This window comes from Muscardinus avellanarius (assembly GCF_963383645.1).
Source record: "Muscardinus avellanarius genome assembly, chromosome: 20".
Lineage (NCBI taxonomy): Eukaryota > Metazoa > Chordata > Mammalia > Rodentia > Gliridae > Muscardinus > Muscardinus avellanarius.
The window spans coordinates 3,231,148-3,257,938 of record NC_137806.1 but is presented as its reverse complement, the minus strand read 5'-3'; the positions used below and the strand labels follow the sequence as shown (position 1 = coordinate 3,257,938).

Here is a 26,791-nt window from a genome sequence, read left to right as displayed (position 1 = left end):
AATTTACATCTTATGCTGATTAACTCACACATCCTCATCTTCTGAGGATATAACCTTGAACTATAACCTTGCCCTCTTCATTTTTTATTTTTAAAAAGGATCTCACTAAGTGGCTTAGGGCTTTCCTGAGTTGCTGAAACTGGCATCTAATCTGTGATCCTCCTGTTTTAGTGTCCCATGTATTAGGATTACAGAATGCACCACCACACCTGGCATCGAGAATCTTCTTAAAAAGTATTTCTCAGCCATATGTCTGTAATCTCAGTACTTGGGAGGCTGAGACAGAAGGATTGCAGGTTCAAGGCCAGCCTCAGGAAGTTAATGAGGCACTCAGCAACTTTGTAAGACCCAGCTTCAAAATAAAAATAAAATTGTCCTAAGAGTGTAGCTCAGAGGTAAAATGCCCTTGAGTTTAATCTCCTAGTAACTTCACACACACACACACACACACACACACACACACACACACACACACAATTTCTCAAGATTGTTATGAGACATTTCCCTTAAAACGAATTTAAGCAAATCTTCGAATAACCACTGATTTCTCAATAGTTTTAAAAATAGCATTTTGGCATGATTTATTTCACTGAATGAGAAAACTTGTATAATTTTAACTATTTTTTATTTAAAATTCATGCTCTAAACTGAACAAGAGGAGAAGAAATAAATTCTTTCATGAACCTTGTAGGAGGTAAGTGACCCTGAAATGATAATGTAAATAAAATTCACTAGAAAACCTTTGAGCAGGTTAAAATTGCTCCTGTAGTCCCATACAAGAGCTTGACACGCCTCTCCAGACGTCCTTGTCTCCCTCACGCTTGCCCTGAGTACATGTCATACCATTTCTCCCGGTTATCTGTGTTATATTGCTTCTTGCAGATAGAACCTTAGTGTTCTGCAATTAATGCTTTTTTCTTTCATATCATTACTTTTTTATTTGAGCTAAAAAGGGGAGCAATGGTTTCCCAGAAGCATCTAACTTGTTGGTCCTCCTGTCTTAGTCTCCCCTGTACAAGGAAGCAGCAGGTGTTCTGGAGAATTGCTCTTTGCTCACATAGATGCAAACCCTGGCTCTTCTGGCCTCTAGCCAGGCCCCCTGACTCTCTAAGCACCCACACCCATCCTCTCCCCCATAGGCCCTCAATGCTTCCTTCTCTCTTTGTGCTAATCATAATGTGATTCCTACCTCATAGGATGAAGATGAATATAAACTGAGATAATACAACTAGTTAACTCCACTGTCTTGTACAAGCTGGGAATTCAGCAACTGCTGGATGTTTTTGTTAAATTTTATACCATTCTCTCTCACACACACTAAGAACTGAACCCAGGGACATTCTACCTCTGTGTTACACCTTCAGCCCTGTTTTATTATTCTTTATGAAGCAAGGTCTCACTAGGTTGCTGGGTCTCACTAAGCTGCTGAAGCTGGTCTCAAACCTGCAATCCTGTGTCAGCCTCCCAGGCACCGGGGTTACAGGTGTGCTTCGCTGTGCCCTACTCCACCATGATCATTAAGCTGTAAGAACAATATAATGACGGCTAGGTCCCAAGAATCTTATCATAATAAAGCACGTGTGTACCTCTTCCGGGCATCCGCTGTCCACCCAGTCCTGCCGATGGCGGTCAAATCCACTGGAACATCTTCAAAGAGCATGTTGTGGTTCAGAAAAGAATGTATCGCGTGCAGGGTAGGGAAGAGAAATGGAAAGAAACGGATTGGTAAGTAGTCAAGTCTCAGGTTTCCCGTTTAGCACAGTATCAGCTTTCTTCTATGGAACTGAAAACTAGAGAAACAGTGCGACATTTACAGTGTCACCAACTTACCAGTCACTCTTCAGTCATACTAGCAGATCCCACAGGGCCAGGCATGATCTGCTGGGCGAACTATGCTGCATGGTACACGCAGGTCCTTGCGGAAAGCTAAGACCAACTCTAGTCTTTCATATTTTTTAAATTTTAAGATCTACTATCTTATAACTTCTTACTCTATATTGTAGAAAAAGGTTAACTAGCAGTTTTGGGGTTTTCAGTCAGTTCCTGGGAGATTACCTCTAAACCCTGAAATATCCTGCCTGATTCAAGTGTAATCGTAAGTCTTTGGGTTATGGAAGGTAATTTATGCTGACGATATGATTTGTGATGAGTGTCTGTTTTTTGCACCTGGAGTCCTGCACTTTGCCCCATCAGTTGGATAGCTGGAGGATCTGGAGACAGAGAAGAGTCAGGTGACTCACAAGGATGCTCCATCTCCCTAAGATCCCTGGGCACTAGGACTTGGGCGGGCTCCACTGATTGGCAGCACTCGTGTGCTGGCAGGCATGGTAGCTGGAACAAGGGCATGCCGTCTATTTGATTTGTCCTTAGAGAGGACAACTGGATGTTTGTGCTTGGTCTTTCTGGATTCTGCCTGTTGTGTCTTTAACCTTTACTAATATTAATCCATCTTCTGTCCCTGTAATAAATGTCAGGTTTGAGTAACAGTTCTGAGTTCTGTGAGTTCTTCTAATGAATCTGATGTGTTGCTGGGGGGTGTTCAACAATATTATGATTAGGTCATGCCCCAAAGATTTACTGTAGGAAGCTCCAGGTTAGTGAGATTTTGTTCACACTCTTTCCTTTGAGTGAAATAATTTTCCATCTCCCCTACCAATTGTGATGTTACCTATTCATTTCGAAGATCCAGAAATTATAATCAAGAGCACATTCCAATAAAGTTTCATAATTTCTATGATCACATCTTTTTTTTTTACTATTTAACTTTTATCCTTTGTGTAATAGTCTATGTGCTTTAATTTTACAACCAAATTTTATTGTAGACATTTTTAAGTTAGGGTCCGGGTGTTATTCTCATCACATATAGTATATTGGACACATGGTATCTTTCTCATATTAGAAATTCTAAATGTTTTTTCCAGTCTATTAATCATCAAGAACACAGACAAATGCCGCTGAGGATGTGGGGTACGGCAAACAAGGGCAGCCACTATGGACATCAGTGTGGAGGCTTCTCAGAAGACTGGGACTAGAACCACAATATGACCCAGCTGTATCACTCCTGGGAATCTTTCCAAGTGAACTGACATTAAAATATTATAGTAACACATACGTATCCATGTTTACGACAGCACGATTCACAAAAGTCAAATTATGGAAATGGTCTAGGTGTACATTAAAAGACAAATGAATCACAAAACTGTGTATAAGTATACAATGAAATTTTACTCAGCCATAAAGAAGAACTAAATCATGTTATTTGCAAGTAAATAGATAGAAGTTGGGATCCTTATGCTGAGTGAGACTAGCCAGTCTCAAAAAGTGAATAGTTTATGTTTTCCCTCATTCGTAGAAGCTAGAGAGAAACTGGGTAACAAAGAAGAGACCTCAAATAAAGGAGTAGTGACTCCAGCTGAGTGATGGAGATTTAGTTGAAAGAAAAGAGAAGATACAGATATAATGATGTTAACAGGCTAAATAATGTCATGTACCTATATGAAATCAATACAATTTCAATGACATGTGCGGGGAATGAGAGAGTGGGAAGAGATCCAGGAGGAAACACACTCAGTGCTGTGTGCATGTATGATCCTATCACTCTATTCTTCTTAAAATTTTTTTATCGGTGCACTGTAGTCATACATCTCACTAGAGTACGAGATGGTAGAGCCATCCATGCAAACATAAAACCCAATTAGCCCTTACCCGCTCCTACCCTATTTCCTCCTCCTCCCTCCTTCTCATGTTTGGCTTAGTGATTGACTTTGATATGTTTGTTAATGTACATCATGTACATTAGGGGATTTACCTCTCCCCCACTCCAATCCTCCTCATTTAGGTCGCCTATTCTTCAGTATGATGTGTAACTACAATGCACTATAAAAGTACAAAAAAGTAAAAAGATAAGGTTTTACATTGTTCCTTAATTTTAAAATATAAATAAATCAATTTATATATAATATGTAAAGATTTATATATGTACATATATAAATGTAGTAGGTGTTTATTTACTTTTCAAAATACATGGATTTCATTTAATTTTTATCTTATATTTCTTACAGTACTTACAGTTTTTACTTTATAACTTTCTATTTTTTCCTCACTTGTTTTGCAGTAAGTGCACAGGACAGCTTTTTTGCTAATAATTCTAGCCAGAGATTATGCACGATGGCATGAAAGAGCATAATTTAATTCAAGTGGCATGTGAAAACATCCCCACTGTCAACCAAGGAGACCATATCTATCATTCTCTCTAGACACAATCCATTGGAGCTCAGCTATTTTATGCCTACCATCTGTGCTGAACAAGCTTAAGTGTGGAATAAACATCAGTGTGTGCTTTGGCATCCTCACTTGGGCAATCCCCCGTCGACTCTGGCCATCTCGTCTACCCGATGAGAGTCTGACGGGGGGTATCTACTTTACTGTACAGAAGTTAGATCTGTTCCATCTTCTATTCTCCTGTCAAGTGTGTTCAAATATTGAAGAATCTCCTGACATTCTTTATTGGATGATGCCAAATATATTAATTTTCTACAAGATATAAATTTTCTATAATATATTGATTTTCTACCAAAAATTGAGACACCTGACCACAGTAATTAAATGGGACAGATAATTTTAAACAATGTAGTTTGTTCTCACCTCTTCCATTCCAGATGTATCCCAAACCAATGGGATATGTTAACATTTACCTTTTGTGATAACAAGAGAGTACTACATCTTAAGTCTGTGTGCCACCTCAGCCCTCACCTCAGAAAAGGTAATTGTTAAATTTTTACATTGATCCCAGGGACACACAGGGACACTGCAGTTTCTCCAGTTTATTAAACAATCGCTCAGTCATACTGTGTGAAACTAAGTTCTGCTGTAAAACATGTGAATCGTGTAAGTAATTCATTCTTTATTCACAATTGATTCCTTACTAATTTATCTGTAGTTTACTCATGGTGAGGGAAAGAACTGAGAATGACAAAACAAGTAAGATTTGGCTTGAAAAGCTCATATTTAAAACACAGTTTAGCCGGGCTTGGTGGCGCACGCTTGTAATCCCCGCGCTTGGGAGGCTGAAACAGGAGGATCGCGCAGGTTTGAAGCCAGCCTTGTTGGCTTAAGAGACCCTGTTTCCAAATAAAATATAAAATAGGTCTAGGAGTGTAGCCCGGAGGTAGAAGGGTTTCCAGGAACCCCAGTACCACCAAAATAAATAAATAAATAAATAAATAAATAAATAAATAAATAAAGGTTTATAGTGCCTTAAAAAACAAACACAACTGAACTGGGTGCAGTAGCCCACACCCGTAATCCCAGTATTTGAAAGGCTGAGACTGGAGGGTCACAGGATCCAGGCCAGCCTCAGCGATTCAGTGAAAGCTCCATTCTATTTTAAAATAAAAAATAAAAAGGGATGGGGGTGTGACTCCAAGATAGAAAATCCCTAGGCTCAATCTCCAGTCCTGAAAATTTAAATAAATAAAATGGAGTTGTGACTTTTGGGCACTGTATTTATTGTATATATCTCATTATGTATATGTTATACCCCAGTGGTCTAAACAACATCCGTAAGCAATCATAAGCAAGAGGTTATGCATGTGTGGGTTAGATATGTAATTTTTCAAAAGATATATTCATGCTATTTCCAAATTCTAAATAAAAACTCATTCAAAGCCGGGTGTGGTGGCACACACTTGTAATCCCCGCGCTTGGAAGGCGGAGAGAGGAGGATCGCGCAGGTTTGAAGCCAGCCGCACCGGCTTAAGAGACCCTGTTCCCAAATAAAATATAAAATAGATCTGGAAGTGTAGCCCTGAGGTAGAAGGGTTCCATCCCCAGTACCACAAAACAAAAGCAAAAACAAAAACAAACAAACAAAAAAAACTCATTTGAAATACCTTCCTATCTCCACTGAACTACTGATTTTTTTTCAAACATACTGGTATTAACTATGTCACACTTCAACATATAGATTTCCCAGCATTTCTAATCCTGATTCTCAGAGGCTCTCCTATGCTGGAATTACCTCTGATACCTACTGAAATGCAGTCCGTGGTTCTAACTGGGTAAGATTTTCTGGCAAATGGACACCAGCAATTTTCACTGTAAACAAGCAACCTCAATTGATTCTTGCCACACTAAAATTTGAAAACCATTGATTTCCTGTAGGATATGATTAAGTCCTCTGTCCACTCACAGCCCACATTATACAACCCAATCTCCCAGCTCCTTGTGTTCTAAGAAAACCAAAATGTGCTTGCCCTTCCGTGAACATGTCTTGCTCTTTCGTGATGTGCCTATGAACCTGCTGCTGCATGATTATGGAGTACCCAGTTACTATACCCAATTCAACTCTAACCCAATCTCCTTTCCTTTCACCCAGCTAAGGGTTGGTGACTCTGGGGGAGTCATCAATCCCCCCTTAGGTCCCCCACCCCAACATCAAGTGCAAGCATCTCTTATTTTACTACAATTGGTTGTTTTCAAGTTTACCTTATAAGAAGTCTGAGATAAAATTGGTAAAAGTAAGATATTTGAGTTAGAATTTTGTCTAGAGTACAAAAGAAGTGTGTAATTATAAGCAAGTTATTTTTCCCTTCTTTTTCAAAATTAATTTTATTGTATCATGACAATTAGAATTATATATGTTTATGTGATATGAAGTGATATTATACCACGGCATGATTAAAATAAGCTAATTAGCATACCCATCATTTCAGATACTTTTTTGTGGTAAGAACATTTGAAATTTACTTTCTTAGCAATTTTGAAACATATGATGCACCATTATTAACTATAGTCACATCTTGGTCAACAGATTCATTCCTCCTATGTAACTAGAAATTATCAAGAGATGTAAATATAAATATCATCACATTTCTTATCTCAGTTTTGTGCAAAGAGTTTTAGCAAAAGGACTACTACTTTGCAATGGCAATATATTTGAATAAAGAGAATAAATGTTAACATATTCCCAAACAATAGTTAGTATAATAAATGAAATGTATGTCTTATTAAATCGGCAAACATGTGTCATTTCACCAGTAAAATGAAAAAAAATATTTGTAAAAGAGCTTAAAATTTAAGAAAAGAAACATCGTGGAATATTAAGATGCCATTAAGAATTAGTTTCTTAATCAGGGGTTAGCAATTTTTCTGTAAGAGATACTGGATAGAAATATTTTAGGCTCTGCAGGTTACATATGTTTTATCCTAACTAATCACGTCTATCATTTTTAGCTTGAAAGCAGACACAAATGCATAAACAGATGGGTGTGGGTGTGTGCCAACAAAACTTTAATTACAAAAGTAGAAAGTGAATTATATCTGGCCCATCTTCTATGCTTTACTGATATCTGTTCTAGGCTATTATAAAAACTAGAGAACTGTAGAATTATGAAGATTTTAGGACAAATACCTCATCAAAGTACCTGATGACCACTATGGTCTTTGCAGCCTTAGGTTATTTACCAGGGTGTGCTATAATAAGAAGTCAGAGCAGGCGTGGTGGCGCACACTTGCAATCCCAGCATCCGGGAGGCTGAGACAGAAGAATCATGGTTCACAGCCTCAGCTCTGAGGCCCTTTGCAACTCACTGAGACCTTGTTTCAAAATAAAGAATTAAAAAAATAGGGCTGGGGGTGTAGCTCAGAGGTAGAATTCTCCTGGGTTCCATTCCCCAGTACTGCAAAAAAATTATAATAATAAAGTAAAAAATCAATTGTACGTTTAGGAAATTTCTCTCCCCAAAAGTGTGAAAAGTAATCCTCTTGCATCAAAGAAATTTAGAGAGAGAACAGTGTGGTGGCCCATGTCTATCCTCCCTTTACTTGGGAGGCTGAGGATGAGATTAACAAGTAGAGGCCAGTCTCAGCAATTTAGTGATACCCTGTTTCAAAATTAATTAATTAATCAATAAAGAAAAAAGGGCTGGGGATGTAGCGCAGAGATCAGTAGAATGCCCCTAGGTTTACTATCCAGTACTATAACTCCCCCAAAAAAGCGACAAATGAAAACAGAAAAGAAAAATAATAGACAAGAAATAGAACATTGCTTTAAAAATAGGCAAGAATATTTTACATGCGATGATAAACAGCAGTAATATTAACTCATGATATATTTTTATCACCAGATAAAGTAGGTAATTGGCCATTCGGAGAAAAATTTTTGAAATACTAAAAATTAATTAAATAAACAAAAAAAGTTCATTTTTTGTTGGTTCACTATGATGAACAGATAGCTTATATCTTTTGTGTTTCATTTTCTATTATGTTTCATATTTCTATTGTAATATTTCTATTACACTATGGTCTCACGTCGTCAGGTAGATCACATTGACAATGGCGTACATTCACACAGTACTTGGTGCCCCCCAATATCAAGTGTCCGGGTTAACACTGTTACGTTCACATGTATACACATAGTCACAGGTAGCCTTTCAACTAATGAACCTCAGCCTTCTTCCTCCCCCATTCTTCCTCTCTGGCTCCACTGAGGAGCTCCTCTGTTATCTGGAGGCCCTCTGGTAGCCCAAATGCTCCCTAGCTTGAGCATATTAGAGAAAACACAGGTCCCTTCTCTTTTTGTGCTTGGCTAATCTCACTTAATAAGGTTATCCAGGTCTTTCCATCTTCTGATGAATGTCATAATTTTGTTCTTCTCTATTGCTGAGTAAAGGCATCACAATTCCTCACATCAAATTTTACCGCATAGCTACAGTAATTAAAACAGCATGCTATTGGCACAGAGATCAATGGAACAGAAGTACAGAAACTAACCCACACACTTATAGTCAACTGATCTTTGACAAAGGGGCCAAATTCATATGCTGGAGAATTGTCAGCCTTTGCAACAAATGGTGCTGGGAGAGCTGGCTATCCATTTGTAGAAAGATGGAGCTAAATCCTTACTACTTACCATGCACAGGAATCAACTCGAGATGGATCACAGACCTAGAAATCATAGAGTCTATGAAGCTACTACAAGAGGGAAGAGGTTCAACATTCCAACATATAAGCACAGGTAGTAACTTCCTCAACAAGCCTTCAAAAGCTCAGGAAATTAAAACAAGAATTAACAAGTGGGATGGCATCAACCCCAAAAGTGTCTGCTCATCAAAGAAAATCATCAAGAATTGAAAGAGAAAACCTACAGAATGGGAGATCTTTACCAGCTACCCCGCTGATAGAGGGATAATATCCAGAATATAAAAAGAGCTCAAAAGATTTTATACTAGCAAAACAAATAACCCAATCAAGAAATGAGGAACTAAATTGAATAGACACTTCACAAAAGAGGAGATATAAATGGCCAATAGATACATGAAAAAATGTGCAACATCATTAGCCATCAGGGAGATGCAAATCAAAACTACACCGAGAAAGCCGGGCGTGGTGGTGCACGCTTGTCATCCCCGCGCTTGGGAGGCTGAGACAGGAGGATCGCACAGGTTCGAAGCCAGCCTCAGCTACTTAGTGAGGCTCTCAGCAACTTAGTGAGACCCTGTTTCCAAATAAAATATAAAATGGGTCTTGGAGTATAGCTCAGAGGTAGAAAGCCTCTGGGTTCCACCCCCAGTACCACCAAAAAAACAAAAACAAAAACAAAAAAACCTAAGCTGAGATTCCATCTAAACCCAAACAGAGTGTCAAGCATAAAGAAGTCAAATGCTGGTGAGGATGTGGGGAAATAGGCACTCTTCTACAGTGTTGGTGGGATTGCAAACTAGTCCAGCCACTATGGAGCTCAGTGTGGAGATTCCTTAGAAAACTTGGAATGGATTCTCCATATGATCCAGATATACTACTACTGGGTATCTTTCCAAAGGGGTTGAAATCAGAGAACTACAGTAGCATATGCATACCCGTGTTTATAGCAACACAATTCGCAAGAGCCAAAGTATGGAACCAACCTAGGTGTCCATCAACAGATGAATGGATTGCAAAATCATGGGAAATACACACAATAGAATTATATTCGGCAATAAAAAAACTAAAAATTAATTTAAAAGATAGGTCATAGTCGGGTGTGGTGGCACATGCTTGTAATCCCAGCATTTGGGAGGCTGAGACAGGACTAGGGTTTACGGCCAGCCTTAGCCACCTAGTGAGGCCCTCTGAACTTAGTGAAACCTTGTCACAAGATAAAGAATAAAAAAAATAGGGCTAGAGGTACTGTTTGGAGGTAGAATGCCCTTTGGTTCCATCCCCAGTACCTCAAAAAAAAAAAAAAGATAGGTCATAAAAATTTAAATGGTAGCCCAATACTGGGCGAGGTGGCACACGCTTGTAAGCCCCACTCTTGGGAGGCTGAGACAGGAGGATCACACAGGTTCAAAGTCAGCCTCAACTACTTAGTGAGGCTCTAAGCAATTTAGTGAGACCTTGTTTCCAAATAAAATATAAAATAGGTCTAGGAGTATATCCCAGAGGTAGAAAGCCTCTGGGTTCCACCCCCAATACCACCAAAAAAAAATAAAAAATAATAAAAAAATGGTAGCCAGGAGTAGTGGGGGCATGATTGTAATCCCAGCATTTGGGAGGCTGAGACAGGAGGATCGCGGTTTGCAGACAACCTCTGCTACTTAGTGAGGCCGTCGGCAACTCAGTGAGACCCTGTTTAAAAAAAAAAAAAAAGAATAAAAAAATAGGGCTGGGGGTGTAGCTCAGAGGTAGAATGCCCCTGGGTTCCATCCCCAGTACTGCAATAGAAAAGGTCATTATAATCGTCATTATTCTTAATAAAAATTAGTAAAAGTTATACGTCACTTTTCAAGGACAGCTTTAGTAATTTAATGAAATTCTCAGCAATTTAACAAGACCAATTTTAATACAGAAAATAAATAAATCTAGTGCCAAAAATAAAAGAGAATAATAATTATCTACAAAATAAAGAGATTTTTTCCCCTAAAGTAAAGGTGAGTTTTATGTGGAAAACTGAGATCGAGTCATCTGATAACTGATGTTCAGAATATTTAATTCATATATGTGGCATTTGTGCATATGGCAATTTATAAAATAAAGCCTTAATCCTTTTTTTGAATTTCTAGTATCTGCTACTGCAGATACTAAGATGTATGTTTCCAAAATATAACACCAGGGACTTTTATCATTTCAATTCTTATGCCTTGTTTAAAAAAAAAAACAACAACAACATCTTATTCCTCTCTCCAAATGACTGGGAGGGGGCAGGGAGAAGGGGGAGGGAAGAGAGGAGAAGGAGAAAGAGCAGTTTTTTTTTTTTTTTTTTTTTTAGTTTATCTTTCACTGGTAAATGTTTAGCAAGGAAAATGGTTTTTGCACTTGGCGTTCAGTGCTGGAATTCGGTCTCCCTATCAGTGTCGCCGCCTGACAGCAAGCCCCGCTTCAATTTTAGGATATGTAGTCCAGGAAAGAATTAATGCTGGGAGTGAAGCGACAGCATTTAGGCTTATCTGGAACTAGGCCAATTCTTTCAGAAACCATCCCGATTAAAAGCCGCTGCTGATGTTGGCAAGATAATCCTCGATGGTACATTTTTAAAGCTTTCAAGGAACGAAGAAGCCGGGCCGAAGCCCGTCAAGTGCTGTGTGCATGCACGACACTATCATTATGATTTACATTATGATGTGAGGAAGTGGGCCAATAAAAGTATATAAAATGACAAAATAACGAAGCTCATAGAAAAGTGGGCTGAAATCTGTGCTGAAATTGAAATGCATAAAGAGGAAGTCAATTACACAGGCCAATCCGCTAATCCCAGATCAGAGCCAAGTAATTAGTGAAGCCCAGACTGGCCAACTTTTAGCATGTTTTAATCAAGAAAATAGAAATTCTATCTAGATTATTAGATACTTCAGTATTTGTTTTCTGCCTACATAAAAGTGCTTTAAAACACTGCTTAAAAGGTGAAGAGAATGAAGTGCTGATTTATTTGAAAATAATTAAAAAGCTCTTTGACTCAAAAGACTTAAACTGACTTGTTTGCAATACTATTCTTCGAGTGAATTCCAATTTGTATCTTTGCTCCCCATCTAAGATTTTCTAGTACCTAAGGACATATGCTGGGTAAAGACATTTTAAATGGTGCGAGTATTGACGTAAAAACCCTTTCATTACAGAGCAGTATGTCTTCTATGAGTTTACCTGTTTAATACCCTTGCTTGGAGGCTGGACCTGGTAGTGCTGTTGTTGTTTTAATCAACAGAGGCAGAAATAGAGGAATGAACTCCTTACTGGCTCAGTTTTGTGCTATTTTGCCATGAAACAGATGAGAATATATCTGCAATGTGAAGTATGTGATTTCAGAAAGCTTCAAATTTATCAAAAATAAGCCACAGTAAGAATATATATATATATATATATATATATATATATATATATATATATATACACGTATACGTATACGTATACGTATACATACACATACACATACACATACACATATACATATACATATGGTACTGGGGTTCCTGGGAACCCTTCTAACTCCGGGCTACACTCCCAGACCTATTTTTATACTTTTTATTTGGAAACAGCACGGCTGGCTTCGAACCTGTGCGATCCTCCTGTCTCCGCCTCCCAAGTGTGGGGATTACATGCGTGCTCCATGATGCTCGGCGGTAAGAAATATATTTAATACAAAACATTTTAATAGTAAAATATGTCTTTGTATATGTATTGATGGTGAATTTTGTTGCATGGCTTTAAAAAATTTTGCCAGACATAGTAAGTAGCTGTGTTCCTGTAATTCCAGTACTTGAGAGGATTACAAGTTCAAGACCAGCTTCAATTTCCAAAAAAAGAAGGATAGGGTCGAAGTAGGGTACTGGCTTCAATCCAGTACCCCCTCCCTCAAATTCTTTTTCCTCTTAAAGATTCACATAAAGCACAGATGTATTTTCTATTACACAAACACACACATATACAACACACACACACACACACACACACACACACACACACACACACACACACACCAAAATACTGAGTGGGTAATTAATTACTCTGACTCCTCTAAATTGCAGCTATCAGTTGGACTAATAAGTAGTTAAAAATTGTAATCACATTTGTGCTTTAAATAGGATTGGCTGGTTTTAAAAATAACTAGTTCAACAGAAATTAATAGAGAATATAAAAAATTGAATTAAGTATGAAAGGCTGAGATTTTTGTTAGTTTTATTTTCTATCTAGTTTTTATTTAATATATATTTACTTATGGCCACATATTAATAAAATTGGAACCATAACAAGTAAGTGCTTGCTTAATTTAATAGTGCAGTAATTTTCTATATCCACAAATATACCTTAAGCAGTCATTATAATTGACAATATATACACCGTTATACGATTTTATAAACATTCATTCCAACTATATATGAGAATACTCATATCATTTAAATCCTTATAAAATTTATACATCATTATCCTTTTTGAAATTAGATAAAAGTTATACATAATTTTTAATTGTACACTTATTTCTTTTCCCCATTTTATTTGAGCATTAAAAAAGATTTCTATCAGCTGAGAGCATCAAATAGATAATGTGTCTGTAATTTTCCTTTTAATCCTAAATATGATTTTTTTTCTTAGTTATACAGGAGTATGTATTTCTAGACAGGAAAGTTTTACACATTTTCTTTAAAATGTGTAACTACATCAGAACTACAGTTAAAAAAAACACATTTCTTTCAAATAGGTAAACAAAAGTCTGAGGATCATTTGTTGAATAATGCTTAGCATTTGTCTTTCAACATTGATCATATTTTAAATTTTTTCTTGAGTGGTCTCATTCATTTAGTCATCTCTGTGACTTTTGTACTGAATTCTGATGTTCTAAATAACAATTCCATTCTGTGCTTGATTGAATTGATGTGGAAATAATTGACACCTTAACACCCTCTCGCTTTCCGGCCATTAAAACGGTTTTCCAAGTGTTAGCTCAGCACCTCATCACATTTCCAGTTTTCCCTATTTAGGTCCTACACACTGTCAAGTTTGTCAGTGACCATTTTATCTATGTTTTCTATTATTAAGGCAGTGTTATCACTGTATTTTCTAAGTAGTTATTTATGATACACAAACGTGCTGAATTGTTCAGTTGTTTTGTAACCGGTTCCTTTATTTACAAGTAGTAACTTTTATCTCTTGTTTTTTTCTTTTTTCTTTTTTTCTTGGTGCACTAACTAGAATTATAGAATTTTGTTATATAATAGGGATGATCACATTTTTGTTTATTCCCTATTTTAATGGGAATATCTCTGGGGCTTTCATGTTTAGTATACTTTTATGTTGTTGTGAAATAATATTTATTATTGTATTGAATTAGTATCCTTCTGTGTTGGTCAGCTGACATTTTTACTTAGGAAAAACATGTTGAATTTTGTCAAATTTTATTTCTAGTCGGGCGTGGTGGCGCACGTTTGTAATCCCCATGCTTGGGAGGCGGAGACAGGAGGATCGATCAGGTTCGAAGCCAGCCTCGCTGGCTTGAGAGACTCTGTTTCCAAATAAAAATATAAAAAAATAGATCTGGGAGTGTAGCCCGGAGGTAGAAGGGCTTCCAGGAATATTTTTTTCTCTCTACCATTTCAAGATGCTAAATTATCACTACCAGCACTACTGATGGCACTAATAGATTTCTTTCAATCAAACTATATTTGTATTCATGGAATAAATACATTTGACCATGTTTTAATTATTTTGATTTTCAGTTGGATTTCTTTTTAACTATTAAGGTCTGAAGAATTCTATACTCACAAACAGTACAGAATATCCACAAATAATCTACAACTAACCTCGAATATAATGAGAAAATTACATCCTATGGTTAGAAACAAGACAAAATAGTCACTGGCTAGTTTCAATCAGTTCTAATCGCTGGCCTGTGTCAGTTTGAATTGGCAAGGCAAAGACAGAATCCGAGAAAATGAAGCTTTGCGGGAATAATCTAATTCGTAATCGCTTTCTTCCTCCTATCTTCCTTAGTGAATGCAAACTAAAATGATAAATCGACTCAGAGCTAGATCATGTGGCAAAACAAGGTAATTACACCATATTGTGAAAGAATTATTAGATAGTTAAGACTCAAAATAACCTGTATCAGAAACAAAACAATATATTTTATGATACTGGAAAGTTGAAAAGCCAATTATTTCACTAATACAAAGTTAGGAATAACCCAAATATCATTTTAGGTCCAAATGTTCAGATAGGTTACTAAAAAGATAAAAGCTGTAGGTATTTCTTTAAAACAACAAGAACAACAACAAAAACAACAACAACATTGGGCATGTTGGCACAAGCTTGTAATTCCTGTGCTTGTGAGGCGGAGACAGGAGGATCGCACGGGTTCAAAGCCAGCCTCAGCTACTTAGTGAGGCTCTCAGCAACCTAGTAAGATCCTGTTTCCAAATAAAATATAAAATAAGTTCTGGAGTATAGCCCAGAGGTAGAAAACCACCAGAAAACAAACAAACAAACAACACACCAGGGTTAGTACATACTACCAAGGAGACCAGCCATCTGTGGTTAATACACTGGGATCAAGAAATGACCAGGTCTGGGATTTTCTGGAGGACATTTGTTGGAATTTACCTAAGATTAAGGCACAATAGCAGCAACAAGAAAATACTTTACATTTTCAACGATACCTTCCCTTCCCTTTCTACAAACTTCTTTCTATTTGTTTTTCTCTAATTTCAGACTTAATTATGTTCCTTGCCTTCTGCTCATAAGTCTACCATTTCAGGCCTCCCATGTCTTTTATGAGATCTATCTAAGCTGCTTTCCCAGGACATGTCCCATCATACGAGAGCATCACTCTCTCAACAAATACCCCTAGCCAAGGCCCCGGCTCCAGCTTGAGGACAAAATAAGTATTATATGATAGAAATTTTATGGCACACATGGTGGCACATGCCTGTACACCTAGTTTTTATGAGGCTGAGACAGGAAGATCACAGGTTGGAGACCAGCCTCAGCAATTTAGCCAGACTCTCAGTAAAAAAACAAACAAACAAACAAACAAAAAATAGGGCTGGAGTGAATTCACCCGAGTTCAGTCATCAGTATTATACACATACACATATCCACAAAATTAACAGTAGTTTTCATAATTGGAGATAAAAATACAAAGGTTCAGCTTAATAAGAGCTATTAACATTTAAAATCAAGATTGTTATTCAAGTGTTATGAAGAAAAGGTTTCTTTGTTGATCAATCTTAAATATGGCTTTGGCATTTAAAGGGGGTCTTTTATTTTTTTGGTCTTTTTGGACTGGGGATCAAACCCCGGGCAGTGCACTTTCCAGGTAAGCGCTTTGCCACTGAGCTATATCCGAGCCCTGGCTTTGGCATTTAGCCTGGACCTAACCAAAAATACGTTCTTCACAGTTTGGTTCCCTGTTTATGAAATATTTTCAGCTTCATATTTTTAAAAGATAAATGATAGAAGCAAAAATAAGGTTATTGAAATAAGACTAAGATTATGTGTAATTGCTTTTATTTTGTTTGTTCAAAATATATATATATATATATATATATATATATATATATATGAATAAAGTGCTGCATATTTTATCTGACAGAAAGATTATCTTATTTGCAGGAATAAAATTAATCACCTTGTCACTTTTGGATCCATAAATATAAAGTGAATATTCTATGTAAAAATACTGCTATTTTCTCACCTAACTACACGCACAATGCCCTATATGGGCCGAGCATGCTCACGCACCCTAAAGAATTTCAGCGCACAGCACACTGTGCCGAACTAGAGAGGAGGATCTTACCTAGCCACGTGTGACAACCTTTCCAAATTCAGATACTAAGAACAACGGCACTTCTAACTGGGAATGATTAACAACTTAAATCATGGACTTCAACTTGGTATTGGGATACTTCCAGAAAAACGAAACAAAACAAAACATAGCATGGCCTCATTGAATAAACTACCATAGGAGCAAGAAAGGGAAAAGTGAAGGTTCCTGAAATGAGTTTGGGCGTGCAGGAGGGAACCTGAACTCTGCTCAACAGTGGCCGCTTATGGTAACTCTCAGCCCAACTTGAAAATATTCCTCAGGATTTCCATTTGACAGCTGCAAAATACTTGAGGCCACATTAGTTAATAAAAAGGATATGAATTTCAGAATTGCAAGCATAAAATCGGGGTCAGTTTTTGGTTGGTTCATCTATTGGTCTATGAAAGTTAATATTTGGAGATGCACTTTGTAGAAGATAGAGATTGTCAAATATGTCTTTGCTGAATTAGGGTAGGAATTCAATGAGAACATGCGTGTGTGTGTCTGTGTGTGTGTTATACATATATGTATATGTGTATACATATATGTATACCACATCTATACATACCATCTCTCTCTATATGTATAAACACTTCATGTTTGACGTGTAGATGCTCTATAAATGTAAGTTTTTTTTAATGCTGTTCTACCCTTCGTTAACATCTAGCATAGGTCAAAAGGTGTTTATTTAAAAAATTGTAACCTGATCCTAAAGGAAAATCTACATAAAGTTTTTTAAGTTCTGATCAAGACTTTAGCATCTTGCCACCAAAGTCAGGGATATAAAACAGAAGGAAAATCCTGTGTGTGTGTGTGTGTGTGTGTGTGTGTGTGTGTGTGTGTGCGTGCATGCACGCGCTATTGGGATTGAATTCAGGGGTGTTCTATCTTTGAGCTGCTCCATAGGCCCATGACTACTACTACTGCTCCTCCTCCTCCTCCTCCTCCTCCTCCTCCTCCTCCTCTTCCTCCTCCTCCTCCTCCTCCTCTTCCTCCTCCTCCTCCTCCTCCTCCTCTTCCTCCTCCTCCTCCTCCTCTTTCTCCTCCTCCTCCTCCTCCTCCTCCTCCTCCTCTTCCTCCTCCTCCTTCTCCTCCTCCTCCTCCTCCTCCTCCTTCCTTCTCCTCCTCCTCCTCCTCCTCCTCCTCCTCCTCCTCCTCCTCCTCCTCCTCCTCCTCCTCCTCCCACTACAGGGCCTTGCTAGGTTTCTGAGTGTCTCACTAAGTTGCTGAGGCTGGCTTTACACCTGCTATTCTCCTGTCTCAGCCCCCCAAGTACTGGGATTACAGGTCTGTGCTACCATGCTCAGTAGAAATACTCCTCTTTTGATGATCAAATTCTTCTAGAATCTCTGAGATTTTTGCCTGCATCCAACTTTGCTTTCTTGCTTGAACAGAAGTAAGAGTTGAGCCTCCAACATTGAAAAAAAGAAATAAAGATTCTTCCCTATAGCTATGAGTCACTGAAACAAATGCTCAGTACCAAAGAAAACTGCTAGTAGTTTGAGGATTCCATTTTTGGACATCTTTTCTTAAAAAAGTCTCAACTTATTACCACATATTATACATAAATAGCACCTTTGAATTCAGAAGAGCGAACAACAACCACCACAACACAAAAATATCCGCAACTATTACTGTGTTGTTGGTACAGAAAAAGAAATGTAGAGTCTTGAGGTTTGGGGTGTGCCTCTATAAAATGCTATCCCTTCGCCTATAAATTTTTATTTCATGGTGCTTAGATTCGCAGATCTGTTCTTTCGGAGCTGTCTGTCTTCCTCCAGAGCATCAGCAAAGCATGAATCAATTTACCTCTGTTCTGTCGAGATAGCAAAGGTGGACTCTGGTGAGGTATGGGAAATCTCTTGAATGAGATGATGGTCTCACCAAAGAAAGGCCTTTTTCCTAATTTATTATTTGACTATAAGTCTTAGAATTTTACTTAGGGTGTTAAGATTTATATTGAACAGGATAACAATATTTCTAGCTTCTCCAAGAACTGTAGCAAGAATTTTTATTTACTTCTGTTTGAACCATAAAACACGGGACAATTTGGGAATATAAGAGACAATTACCATTGCTCACATCTCTTTGGAAAGAGTAACCAATAAACTGTCCCAGCAAATAAATGTCTCCCTCTGACCTGCTGCCATTGCTTAAGAAACAAAATGTTTCTAATCACAATTGATTTAGGTCCTTGGAAATTGTTGGGAGGTTAGCTTTGTTTTATTGGTTTTTTATAAACCAGAAAAAATGCATTAATCATATATTTTCAAGTTCTGCCCAGAGTTCAGAATGTAGTTTCCTGGAGGCTCTTCTGGGTTAAATGAAGACGGGAGGGCCTGGCTGTGAACCCTGGAATACAAACTGTGCCCAAGGCAATTTAATTTGATCTGTTGACTATTTGGAGTCCCACTTTTCTAAAATGTTTCTTCCGCCTAAGAAGAAAAAGTTTTAAAACCATTTTATTAAATCACTTGTATGCTTCCCCTCATTAATTAATTCAGGCCTATTATCGTTATATTTTACAATGTCATTAAAGTTTTCAGACAAGTACTATGAGCTCATTTAAAAGATGATAATGTAACATTAACAGGGTGCTACAGGAAGAGAAACAACCATTTCTTTCTGGGTGTCCCCAGAAAATGCAAATACAATGAAATTCAGTGTAATACCAGATAACAGTAACTAAGTGAATCTTAATTATAGGTAGAATGCAATGTGTGTGTGTGTGTGTGTGTGTGTGTGTGTGTGTGTGTGTGTGTGGTGTCTTGGAAATGAACTCAGAGGCATCCTGCCTCTGAGATACACCTATTATAATTTCTTTTATTATTTTGAATCAAGGTCTCACTAAGTTGCTTAGTGCCCTGCTGAGGTGTCAAGGCTGGTCTCAAAACTGAGATCCTCTTGTCTCAGCTTTTCAAGTACTGGAGTTACAGGCATGTGCCACCATGTCCAGCTAAAAACTATCTTTTTTTATGATGATGATTATTTTTTTGTTTGTGGTACTAGGGATGGGACACAGGGACATTCAATCTCTGAGCTACACCTGCCAGAACTATTTTTTATTTTCTATTCTTTATTTTGAAACTGGGTTTCAGTGAGTTGCAAAGGGCCTCACTAAGTAGTAGCTGAGGCTGTCCTTGAACCACAATCCTCCTGTCTCAGCCTCCCAAATGCTGGGATTACAAGTGTGCCCCACCACACCCGGGCTATTATTATTATTATTTTTTTGGTGCATTCTTGTCATACAACTTAATGGGGTACAAGATGGTAGAGAATATGCACACATCACTCATTTAGCCCTTCCCCAATTCCCACCCCATTCCCTTCTCTTTCCCTCCTTCTCTTGTTTGGCTTACTGATATGCTTATGAATTTAATGTACATCATGTACATTAGGGAATTTCACTTTTCCCCTCCCCTCCCCCTCAGTTAAGTCATCTTATTTACTCATCTATGGTTTTTCCTTCTTTGTCTAGAGTTCCTCCTATGACTCTTTTTCTCCCTAGATTTGCATGTTACAGACTAATCTCACTTAGCATAATGTTCTCCAGTCCCATCCATTTCCCTGAAAATGATATAATTTTGTTCTTCTTTATGGCTGAGTAACATTCCACTGTGTATATATCCCACAGTTTTGTAATCCATTCATCTGTTGATGGACATCTTGGCTGGTTCCATAGTTTGGCTATGGTGAATTGTGCAGCTATGAACATAGATACACATGCATTAGTTTGGTAGTTTGGTTTCCTTTCTTTTGGGTAGATACCCAGAAGTGGTATTGCTGGATCATATGGTAGATTTGTTCCCATTCTTCTGAGAATCCTCCATACTGTTTTCCAAAGTGGTTGCACTAATTTGCAATCCCACCAACAATGTTTTAGGGTTCCCACTTCTCCACATACTTATCAGCCTTTGTTGTTGTTTGTGTTTTGAATGATGACCATTCTAGTTGGAGTTAGGTGAAATCTCAGGATGGTTTTGATTTGCATCTCTGATTGCTAATGATGTTGAACATTTTTTTTCACACATTTGTTGGGCATTTGAGTTTCTTCTTTTGTGAAGTGTCTATTTAGTTCACTTGCCCATTTCTAATTGGGTTATTTGTTTTCCTAGGGATGAGTTTCTTTTCTGTATATTCTAGATATTATTCCTCTATCGGAGGAGTAGTTGGAAAATTTTTTCTTCAATTCTGTTGGCTCTCTGTTGAGGTTCTTGATAGTTTCTTTTGCTGTACAGAGCTCTTCAGTTTCATGCAATCCCACTTACTGATCCGCTTTTAATTTCTTGTGCCTTTGGGGTCTTGTTGGTAATTTTTTTTACCTGTGCCTATGTGTTAAAGTTTTGGACCTATACCCTATTCAAGGAGCTGCAAAGTCTCTGCTCTGATTTCCAAGTCTTTGATCCATCTTGAATTGACTCTTGTGCAGGATGAGGAAGTGGGGGTTTATATTAATTTTTCTGCATATCTCTTAAGAGATTTACTTAAATTTTTGATACTGTATTTCTTCAAAAAATATTGTATTTGTGGCACAATTTTTCAACAAATCATGTTAAGTTGGAATAACTTTTCATATGTGTATCTATGTATAAATATATATAATCCATATTAGTTTACATTAATCACTTAATAAGAAATTAGTCATTATTCCATTTAATTCATTTATTTATTGGTACTAGGGATTGACCCAGGAACATTCTACCTCCAAGATACACCACCAGGCCTATTGTATTTTTTAATCAGGGTCTTGCTAAGTTTCTGAGAGCCTGGCTGAGTTATTGAAGCTGTCCGTAAACCTGAGATCCTCCTGTCTCTACTTCGTAAGTACTAGGATTATAGGAAGGTACCACCGTGCTCGGCTTACTCAACTTATTTGTTCAAAGAACATTATGTTCCTCTGTTCATATTTAGATTTTACAGCAAATTAAGTTTCATTTTCTAAGCTAAGAGTTACTATTGCAAGTAAAATAATTTTATTTTGGTGGAAATATATTTCTAAGACTTACAAAGCTGGAAGTTTACCAATATAGTTCCATTATTATTTAACACTTCATGTTTGAGAATTTTGAACACACACACATATATCCATATATATAAATGACATACATGTATGTCTTTATTTGTGTGGGATGGGTGGGTTTCATTGACCTCTGGAATTTCAAGATGTAATACCAGTGTTTAAAAAAATAAGATGTATCGGGGCTGAGGCTGTAGCTCACAGGTATAGTGCTTGCCTAGAACACATGAGGTCTTGGGTTTGATCTCTAACACACACACACACACACACACACACACACACACACACACACAGATTTTATTTTTAGAATATAAAGAGCTTAGTTTTTTATGCTTTGTGCTCTCTTCATTATAAGTCTGTGAAGTCTGTGAGCTCACCTAAAAAGTTAGAAGGTTTCTAAGGGTACATCAGGCTCAGGTCCTTAAGTAAATTGCCACCAACACATTAGTAAATTCATTCTGCTTTGAGGACGGTTCTGGCCATAATGTGGTGTGTTCTTCCATATTTCCTTACTTTATTCTACATCAGCTTTGTCAGGCATATAAAGTATCGAATTACTAGATGCTAATTCTATTAGAGCTTTGTGCAGCTCATGTGTACCAATGTTCTCTGTCTTATTAGAATCAGCAAAATAGAAGGATTTTAAGAATTTGGGTGTGAAGCAATTTTCTGCTCCATAAAATACAGTTAATGTCACCTTATGTTAACGGAAGCAATCTTGGCTATGCAGTTTTTCTTGAGACTTGTTTTTAATAAAATTGACTTAGCATTTCAGAGCATGCACCCTTAATTCATGTAGAAAAATATGTGCAGCCAAAGATACATATGCATATGTCAAATGCATATATAGACCTGAATCTTTATGCTATTCTTACCTGCAATTCATAACCATAACCTCAACATCTTCAAACCTCTCTTTTATTATTCATTTGCAAACACTATTACTCTGGTTTGAGCTGGCTTTTCATTTGATTTCTGCTGTTCCCTTAGGCAACACTCATTAGAATTATTTATTTATCCAGTGCCACTGTTCACTAAACTTTTCATGACCAGAGAGTCAGTATCATTTTCCAAACTGGTTTGTTGCAAACACCATTTTACTTTTTCTCAATAGTCAACACATTGGTCATATGCCCTCTCTTTATTTGGCAAATTTCTCCTATAAAAGGCCAGATAGTAAATATTTTGAGATTGTGGGCCATATGGTCATTGTCGCAGGAATGCCAATATTAAAGATGACTGTGTGAACCTAGAAATTTCAGTTCTGCCTTAAATTTGGAATATATCAAAGCCACAACAGCTTAAACAACAGCAGAATTGGAGGACAGTCAGAATACCAGAATGGCGTTCGGTAGGGGACCATATAATTTATGAGGCAAGTATTTCACATTTGAAGGGAAATGAATGATGAAGAAGGGACTTAAGACAACAGGTCCTGGACATAACAAGCCTACACAGGCCTTTCCCACAACACTGGGCAGCTAGAGGACAGATAGGACTTTTGCCCTTTGCAGACAACACTAGTCTCTTTTACAGATCGCGTGCCCAGTTTCAGTTAAGTCTCTATAGTCAAGTTCCTAAAATATATTTATCTCCCACCATCAGTGCCTTCTTTTTCACTTTGTTATTTTAGGCAATCAGGGTTATGCTTGCATTGTAAAATTTTAAGAGTCCGAAGTATTTGAGCTCATTCTTCTAAGATTTAGCCAAAGATTATTTTCTTTTCATCCACCATTAAATGAGGACGTTTAATCTATGAGGGTGGTACAGAGGCAAATTTATGCCTCAGCTTCCAATCTATGAGTACAAAGTGACACTGAATAAATTGAAAGAGGAGTAGGTTGATGCAAAACAAATTTTTTATATACTGTTTTTGCTGTGTGCTATTTGATCTGATTATTCACACACAGAAAATTTTGTCCCTATGAAAACTCTATGTGCTGTTTTTATTACAGGGCCCTATTCATAAATTTTTACTTTTTTCTTGAAAACTATTTTGTCAATCATGCACTTTTTGCGAACATAATCTTAACAGTAGTTAAGGAAACTTTACATGTATCTTTTACACAAGCTCTTTAAATGAGTTTCAAATGGAGGTTAGCATCATTAAGTTTAAGCAAACCTTTTTAGTAGGCTAGAAAGAAACGACTTTTCCTTTCCTGATGGACATCCACTGTTTTAATAGGAGGGTTAGAGGATTGAGGACATCTTTAGTAACTCATCGAGGTTCTCCGAAGCTTATTGAGAAACTATTTCAAAATAAAAAAAATAAAATAAAATAGGGCTATGAGTATAGCTCAGAGGTAGATGTCCTTAGGTTCAATCCTAGTAATCACACACACACACACACACACTAAAATTTCAACCCTGCCATTTTTCCTCTACAATTGTGAAACCTGCAAAAAAGTTAAAACCTGGGTGTACTTACTAGTTTTGTGACCTTGGATAAACTTACCAATTTTGCTAATTTTCATGTACTCGATTTATAGAATAAGGATCCTCATACCTCTTCATGTAACTAACAGGATTTAAAAGTTATAGAATTCATAGGCTTTAGAACCAATAAAGGTTTTCAAAGGTTTCACTGGCACATGGTAAATACAGAATAAAAAGTAGCTAATGTGATTATTTTAAGTATTTCACATATAAGGCATCCCTACCCTTCAGACCACCTTCCTGTCTTTTCATTCAAAACTCTTGTGATTCAGTAATAGCAGCAGCAGAAAATTTAAGAAGTGATTAGAATAAGCCTGCGTGTGAGTAGAGTGAAAAGGACAGATTAATTCTGACCAGCGCACAGGTCAAAGGTCTTTTCTGGTAGCAGAAGACATTGTTTAAGGCAAACAAAATCAGGGTATTTTCAAGGAAGCCTATGATTAACCACTGTTATAACTGAGCTCATGATTCATGGAGAGAAAAAAAGTTCTGCCTTTACCCTAAATGATCATCAAAGGGAGAATTCAAGAGATAATGTAAAAGAAAAAGTAGCTTTCTAGGAAGGAGAAGAAAACTGAGTTTAACCAGTTTAGAACCTGCCAATCCCTTTCTGTAAGATTCCAGAGAGGGGACACTGGAATCCCAATCCACAGATTATTGGAATGCTAACCAATAAGATTTATTCAACCAATAACTCTTACTTTTATCTTCAAACAGCACCATCTTTGCTTTCCCTGGTAATGTACAACCTCTTGGCCAAATTGCTTGACAATTATATAAAAGATCTACTTTCATAAAAGTACTACCTGGATGTTAGAATTAAAGAAGTAATGGATTTATTACATGTTTTGCTGAATTGCTGCATTTCTTGCACTTTTCCATGAATGACAGAATTCCTACCATCTAATTTCTTTCCAGATCCCTGTCAGGTATTTTAATGAATAAAATTATATCTATGTATGACTCAGGAATTAATGGAAAATAAACTACTTAGCAGAAAATAAACTTCAAACCAAATACGGCCCATCAATGGTCATATTTTAACTTTTCTTGGGGCTAGATTTCAACAGAAGGTAAAAAATTAAAATCTATTCCAATAACATTTTAATAATTTTCTTATATTAATATTGAAAGAGCCAGCTTTAGTATGAATAAGTATTTTGAGCATCTTTCTATATTTTAACATTAGATTCCCAGCCAAACAAATAATTATCCCATTAGCTACTTTTATTAAATGTCTTCATGTACCATTATATCAATATTTTCAATAAAAGATTGTCAATCTGATGGTCTCCTAATATTTAATGATCATATCAATTTTTAACCAATGCCAACCATTTAAAAACATTTTTAAACATTTTTTAAAAACAAAAGCTTTGCTTTTGTTTTTAAATTTTTATTTCATTGCCATTTCAGACTAATATTTTCCATAATAATTTGGCACCTACTGTTTTTAAATTGAACAATGTATGCTGCAATGTATTTAACCGTATTTGGTGGCATATATTCAATAAATAGTTTACATCTGTTAAAAAATAAAAATAAATAAAAGTTTAGTTCTTTCTCAAAAAAATAAATTAAACAATGTATTTTTATTCCTGGGCAATTAACTTAATTATTTTAGGGAAACTCATTGTTAGTAGTAAAAGCAAACTAATGGAATGGAATTTATAACTCAGCACTAAAATGCTCCATTTTGGGGTACTCAATATATGTTTGCAACATTGAATTTTTAGTAGTTTAGCTTCCTGAACTATAACCATGTAAAAATGTAACTACCACAGTTGGCTAAAACATAAAGAAAACGATTGAATCGCTTGGATAACCCTGAAGAAACAGTTATAAACATATGCGATTCTAAATATTTCTACAGATTTTCTCTCTAGTTTGCCAAATGGTGCTCAGATGGAGAGCAAATACAGCATTGGTTGATTGGAAAAAAAAATACTTAAAATAATGACTTGGTATTTCAGGTGGGGCTTGATTATGCAGAGATTTGGCCCAAGCACCTACTTCTTTAGATTTTAGAAAAGAGAAAACTGGTTTTTATTCTCATTCTCATCCCTCCTTAGAGAATAGCAATGCTCCAGGGGCCAAAGGAAACAGACCAAACACAAAATGCAGTACACAGATAAACATACACAGTTTAACGCCATGTTTTTTCTTAAAAAAAGAAAGAAAAATGCATATATTTAGATTAAAAACCCAGCCAATTGATACTGTCTTTCCAGAAGAAAAGGGATAAGCCTGTGTATCCAGCAGTGATCATTATCTGCTTATGAAAAGTTAACTTTTGGAATTTTTTGATGCGTGCCTAATAAAGTTTCTTTTTCTTTTTCTTTAAATAACTGATTGCTGACTGACTCATTTTAAGTAAGAACATGTATATGGTCAAAACTGAAATGTCGCTTGGTCAGCCTTCCTGCCACTGTGACCAAATGGCTGAGGAACACGACTCAGAGGAAGAAGGTTTATTGGCTTCTGGCTTAGGAGGGGTCAAAGGCTTCAGTGTGTGCTTTGCTGACCCCAAGGCAGAAACTTCTGGGTGGCAAGGCTTTAGGCAACAA

At 36.9% G+C, this 26,791-nt stretch overlaps 1 protein-coding gene across 1 annotated transcript in view; it reads right to left on the bottom strand.

Annotated features, from left to right (window-relative positions):
* The window catches only part of PLXDC2 (plexin domain containing 2), a gene marked incomplete at both ends in the record, with an annotated part of 432,850 nt that overhangs the window by 48,360 nt on the left and 357,699 nt on the right, over nt 1-26,791 (bottom strand). The window contains one exon of the mRNA XM_080716877.1: nt 1,587-1,647. Within this exon, the coding sequence (XP_080573003.1) occupies nt 1,587-1,647 (61 nt within the window). The remainder of the gene's footprint in view (nt 1-1,586; nt 1,648-26,791) is intronic.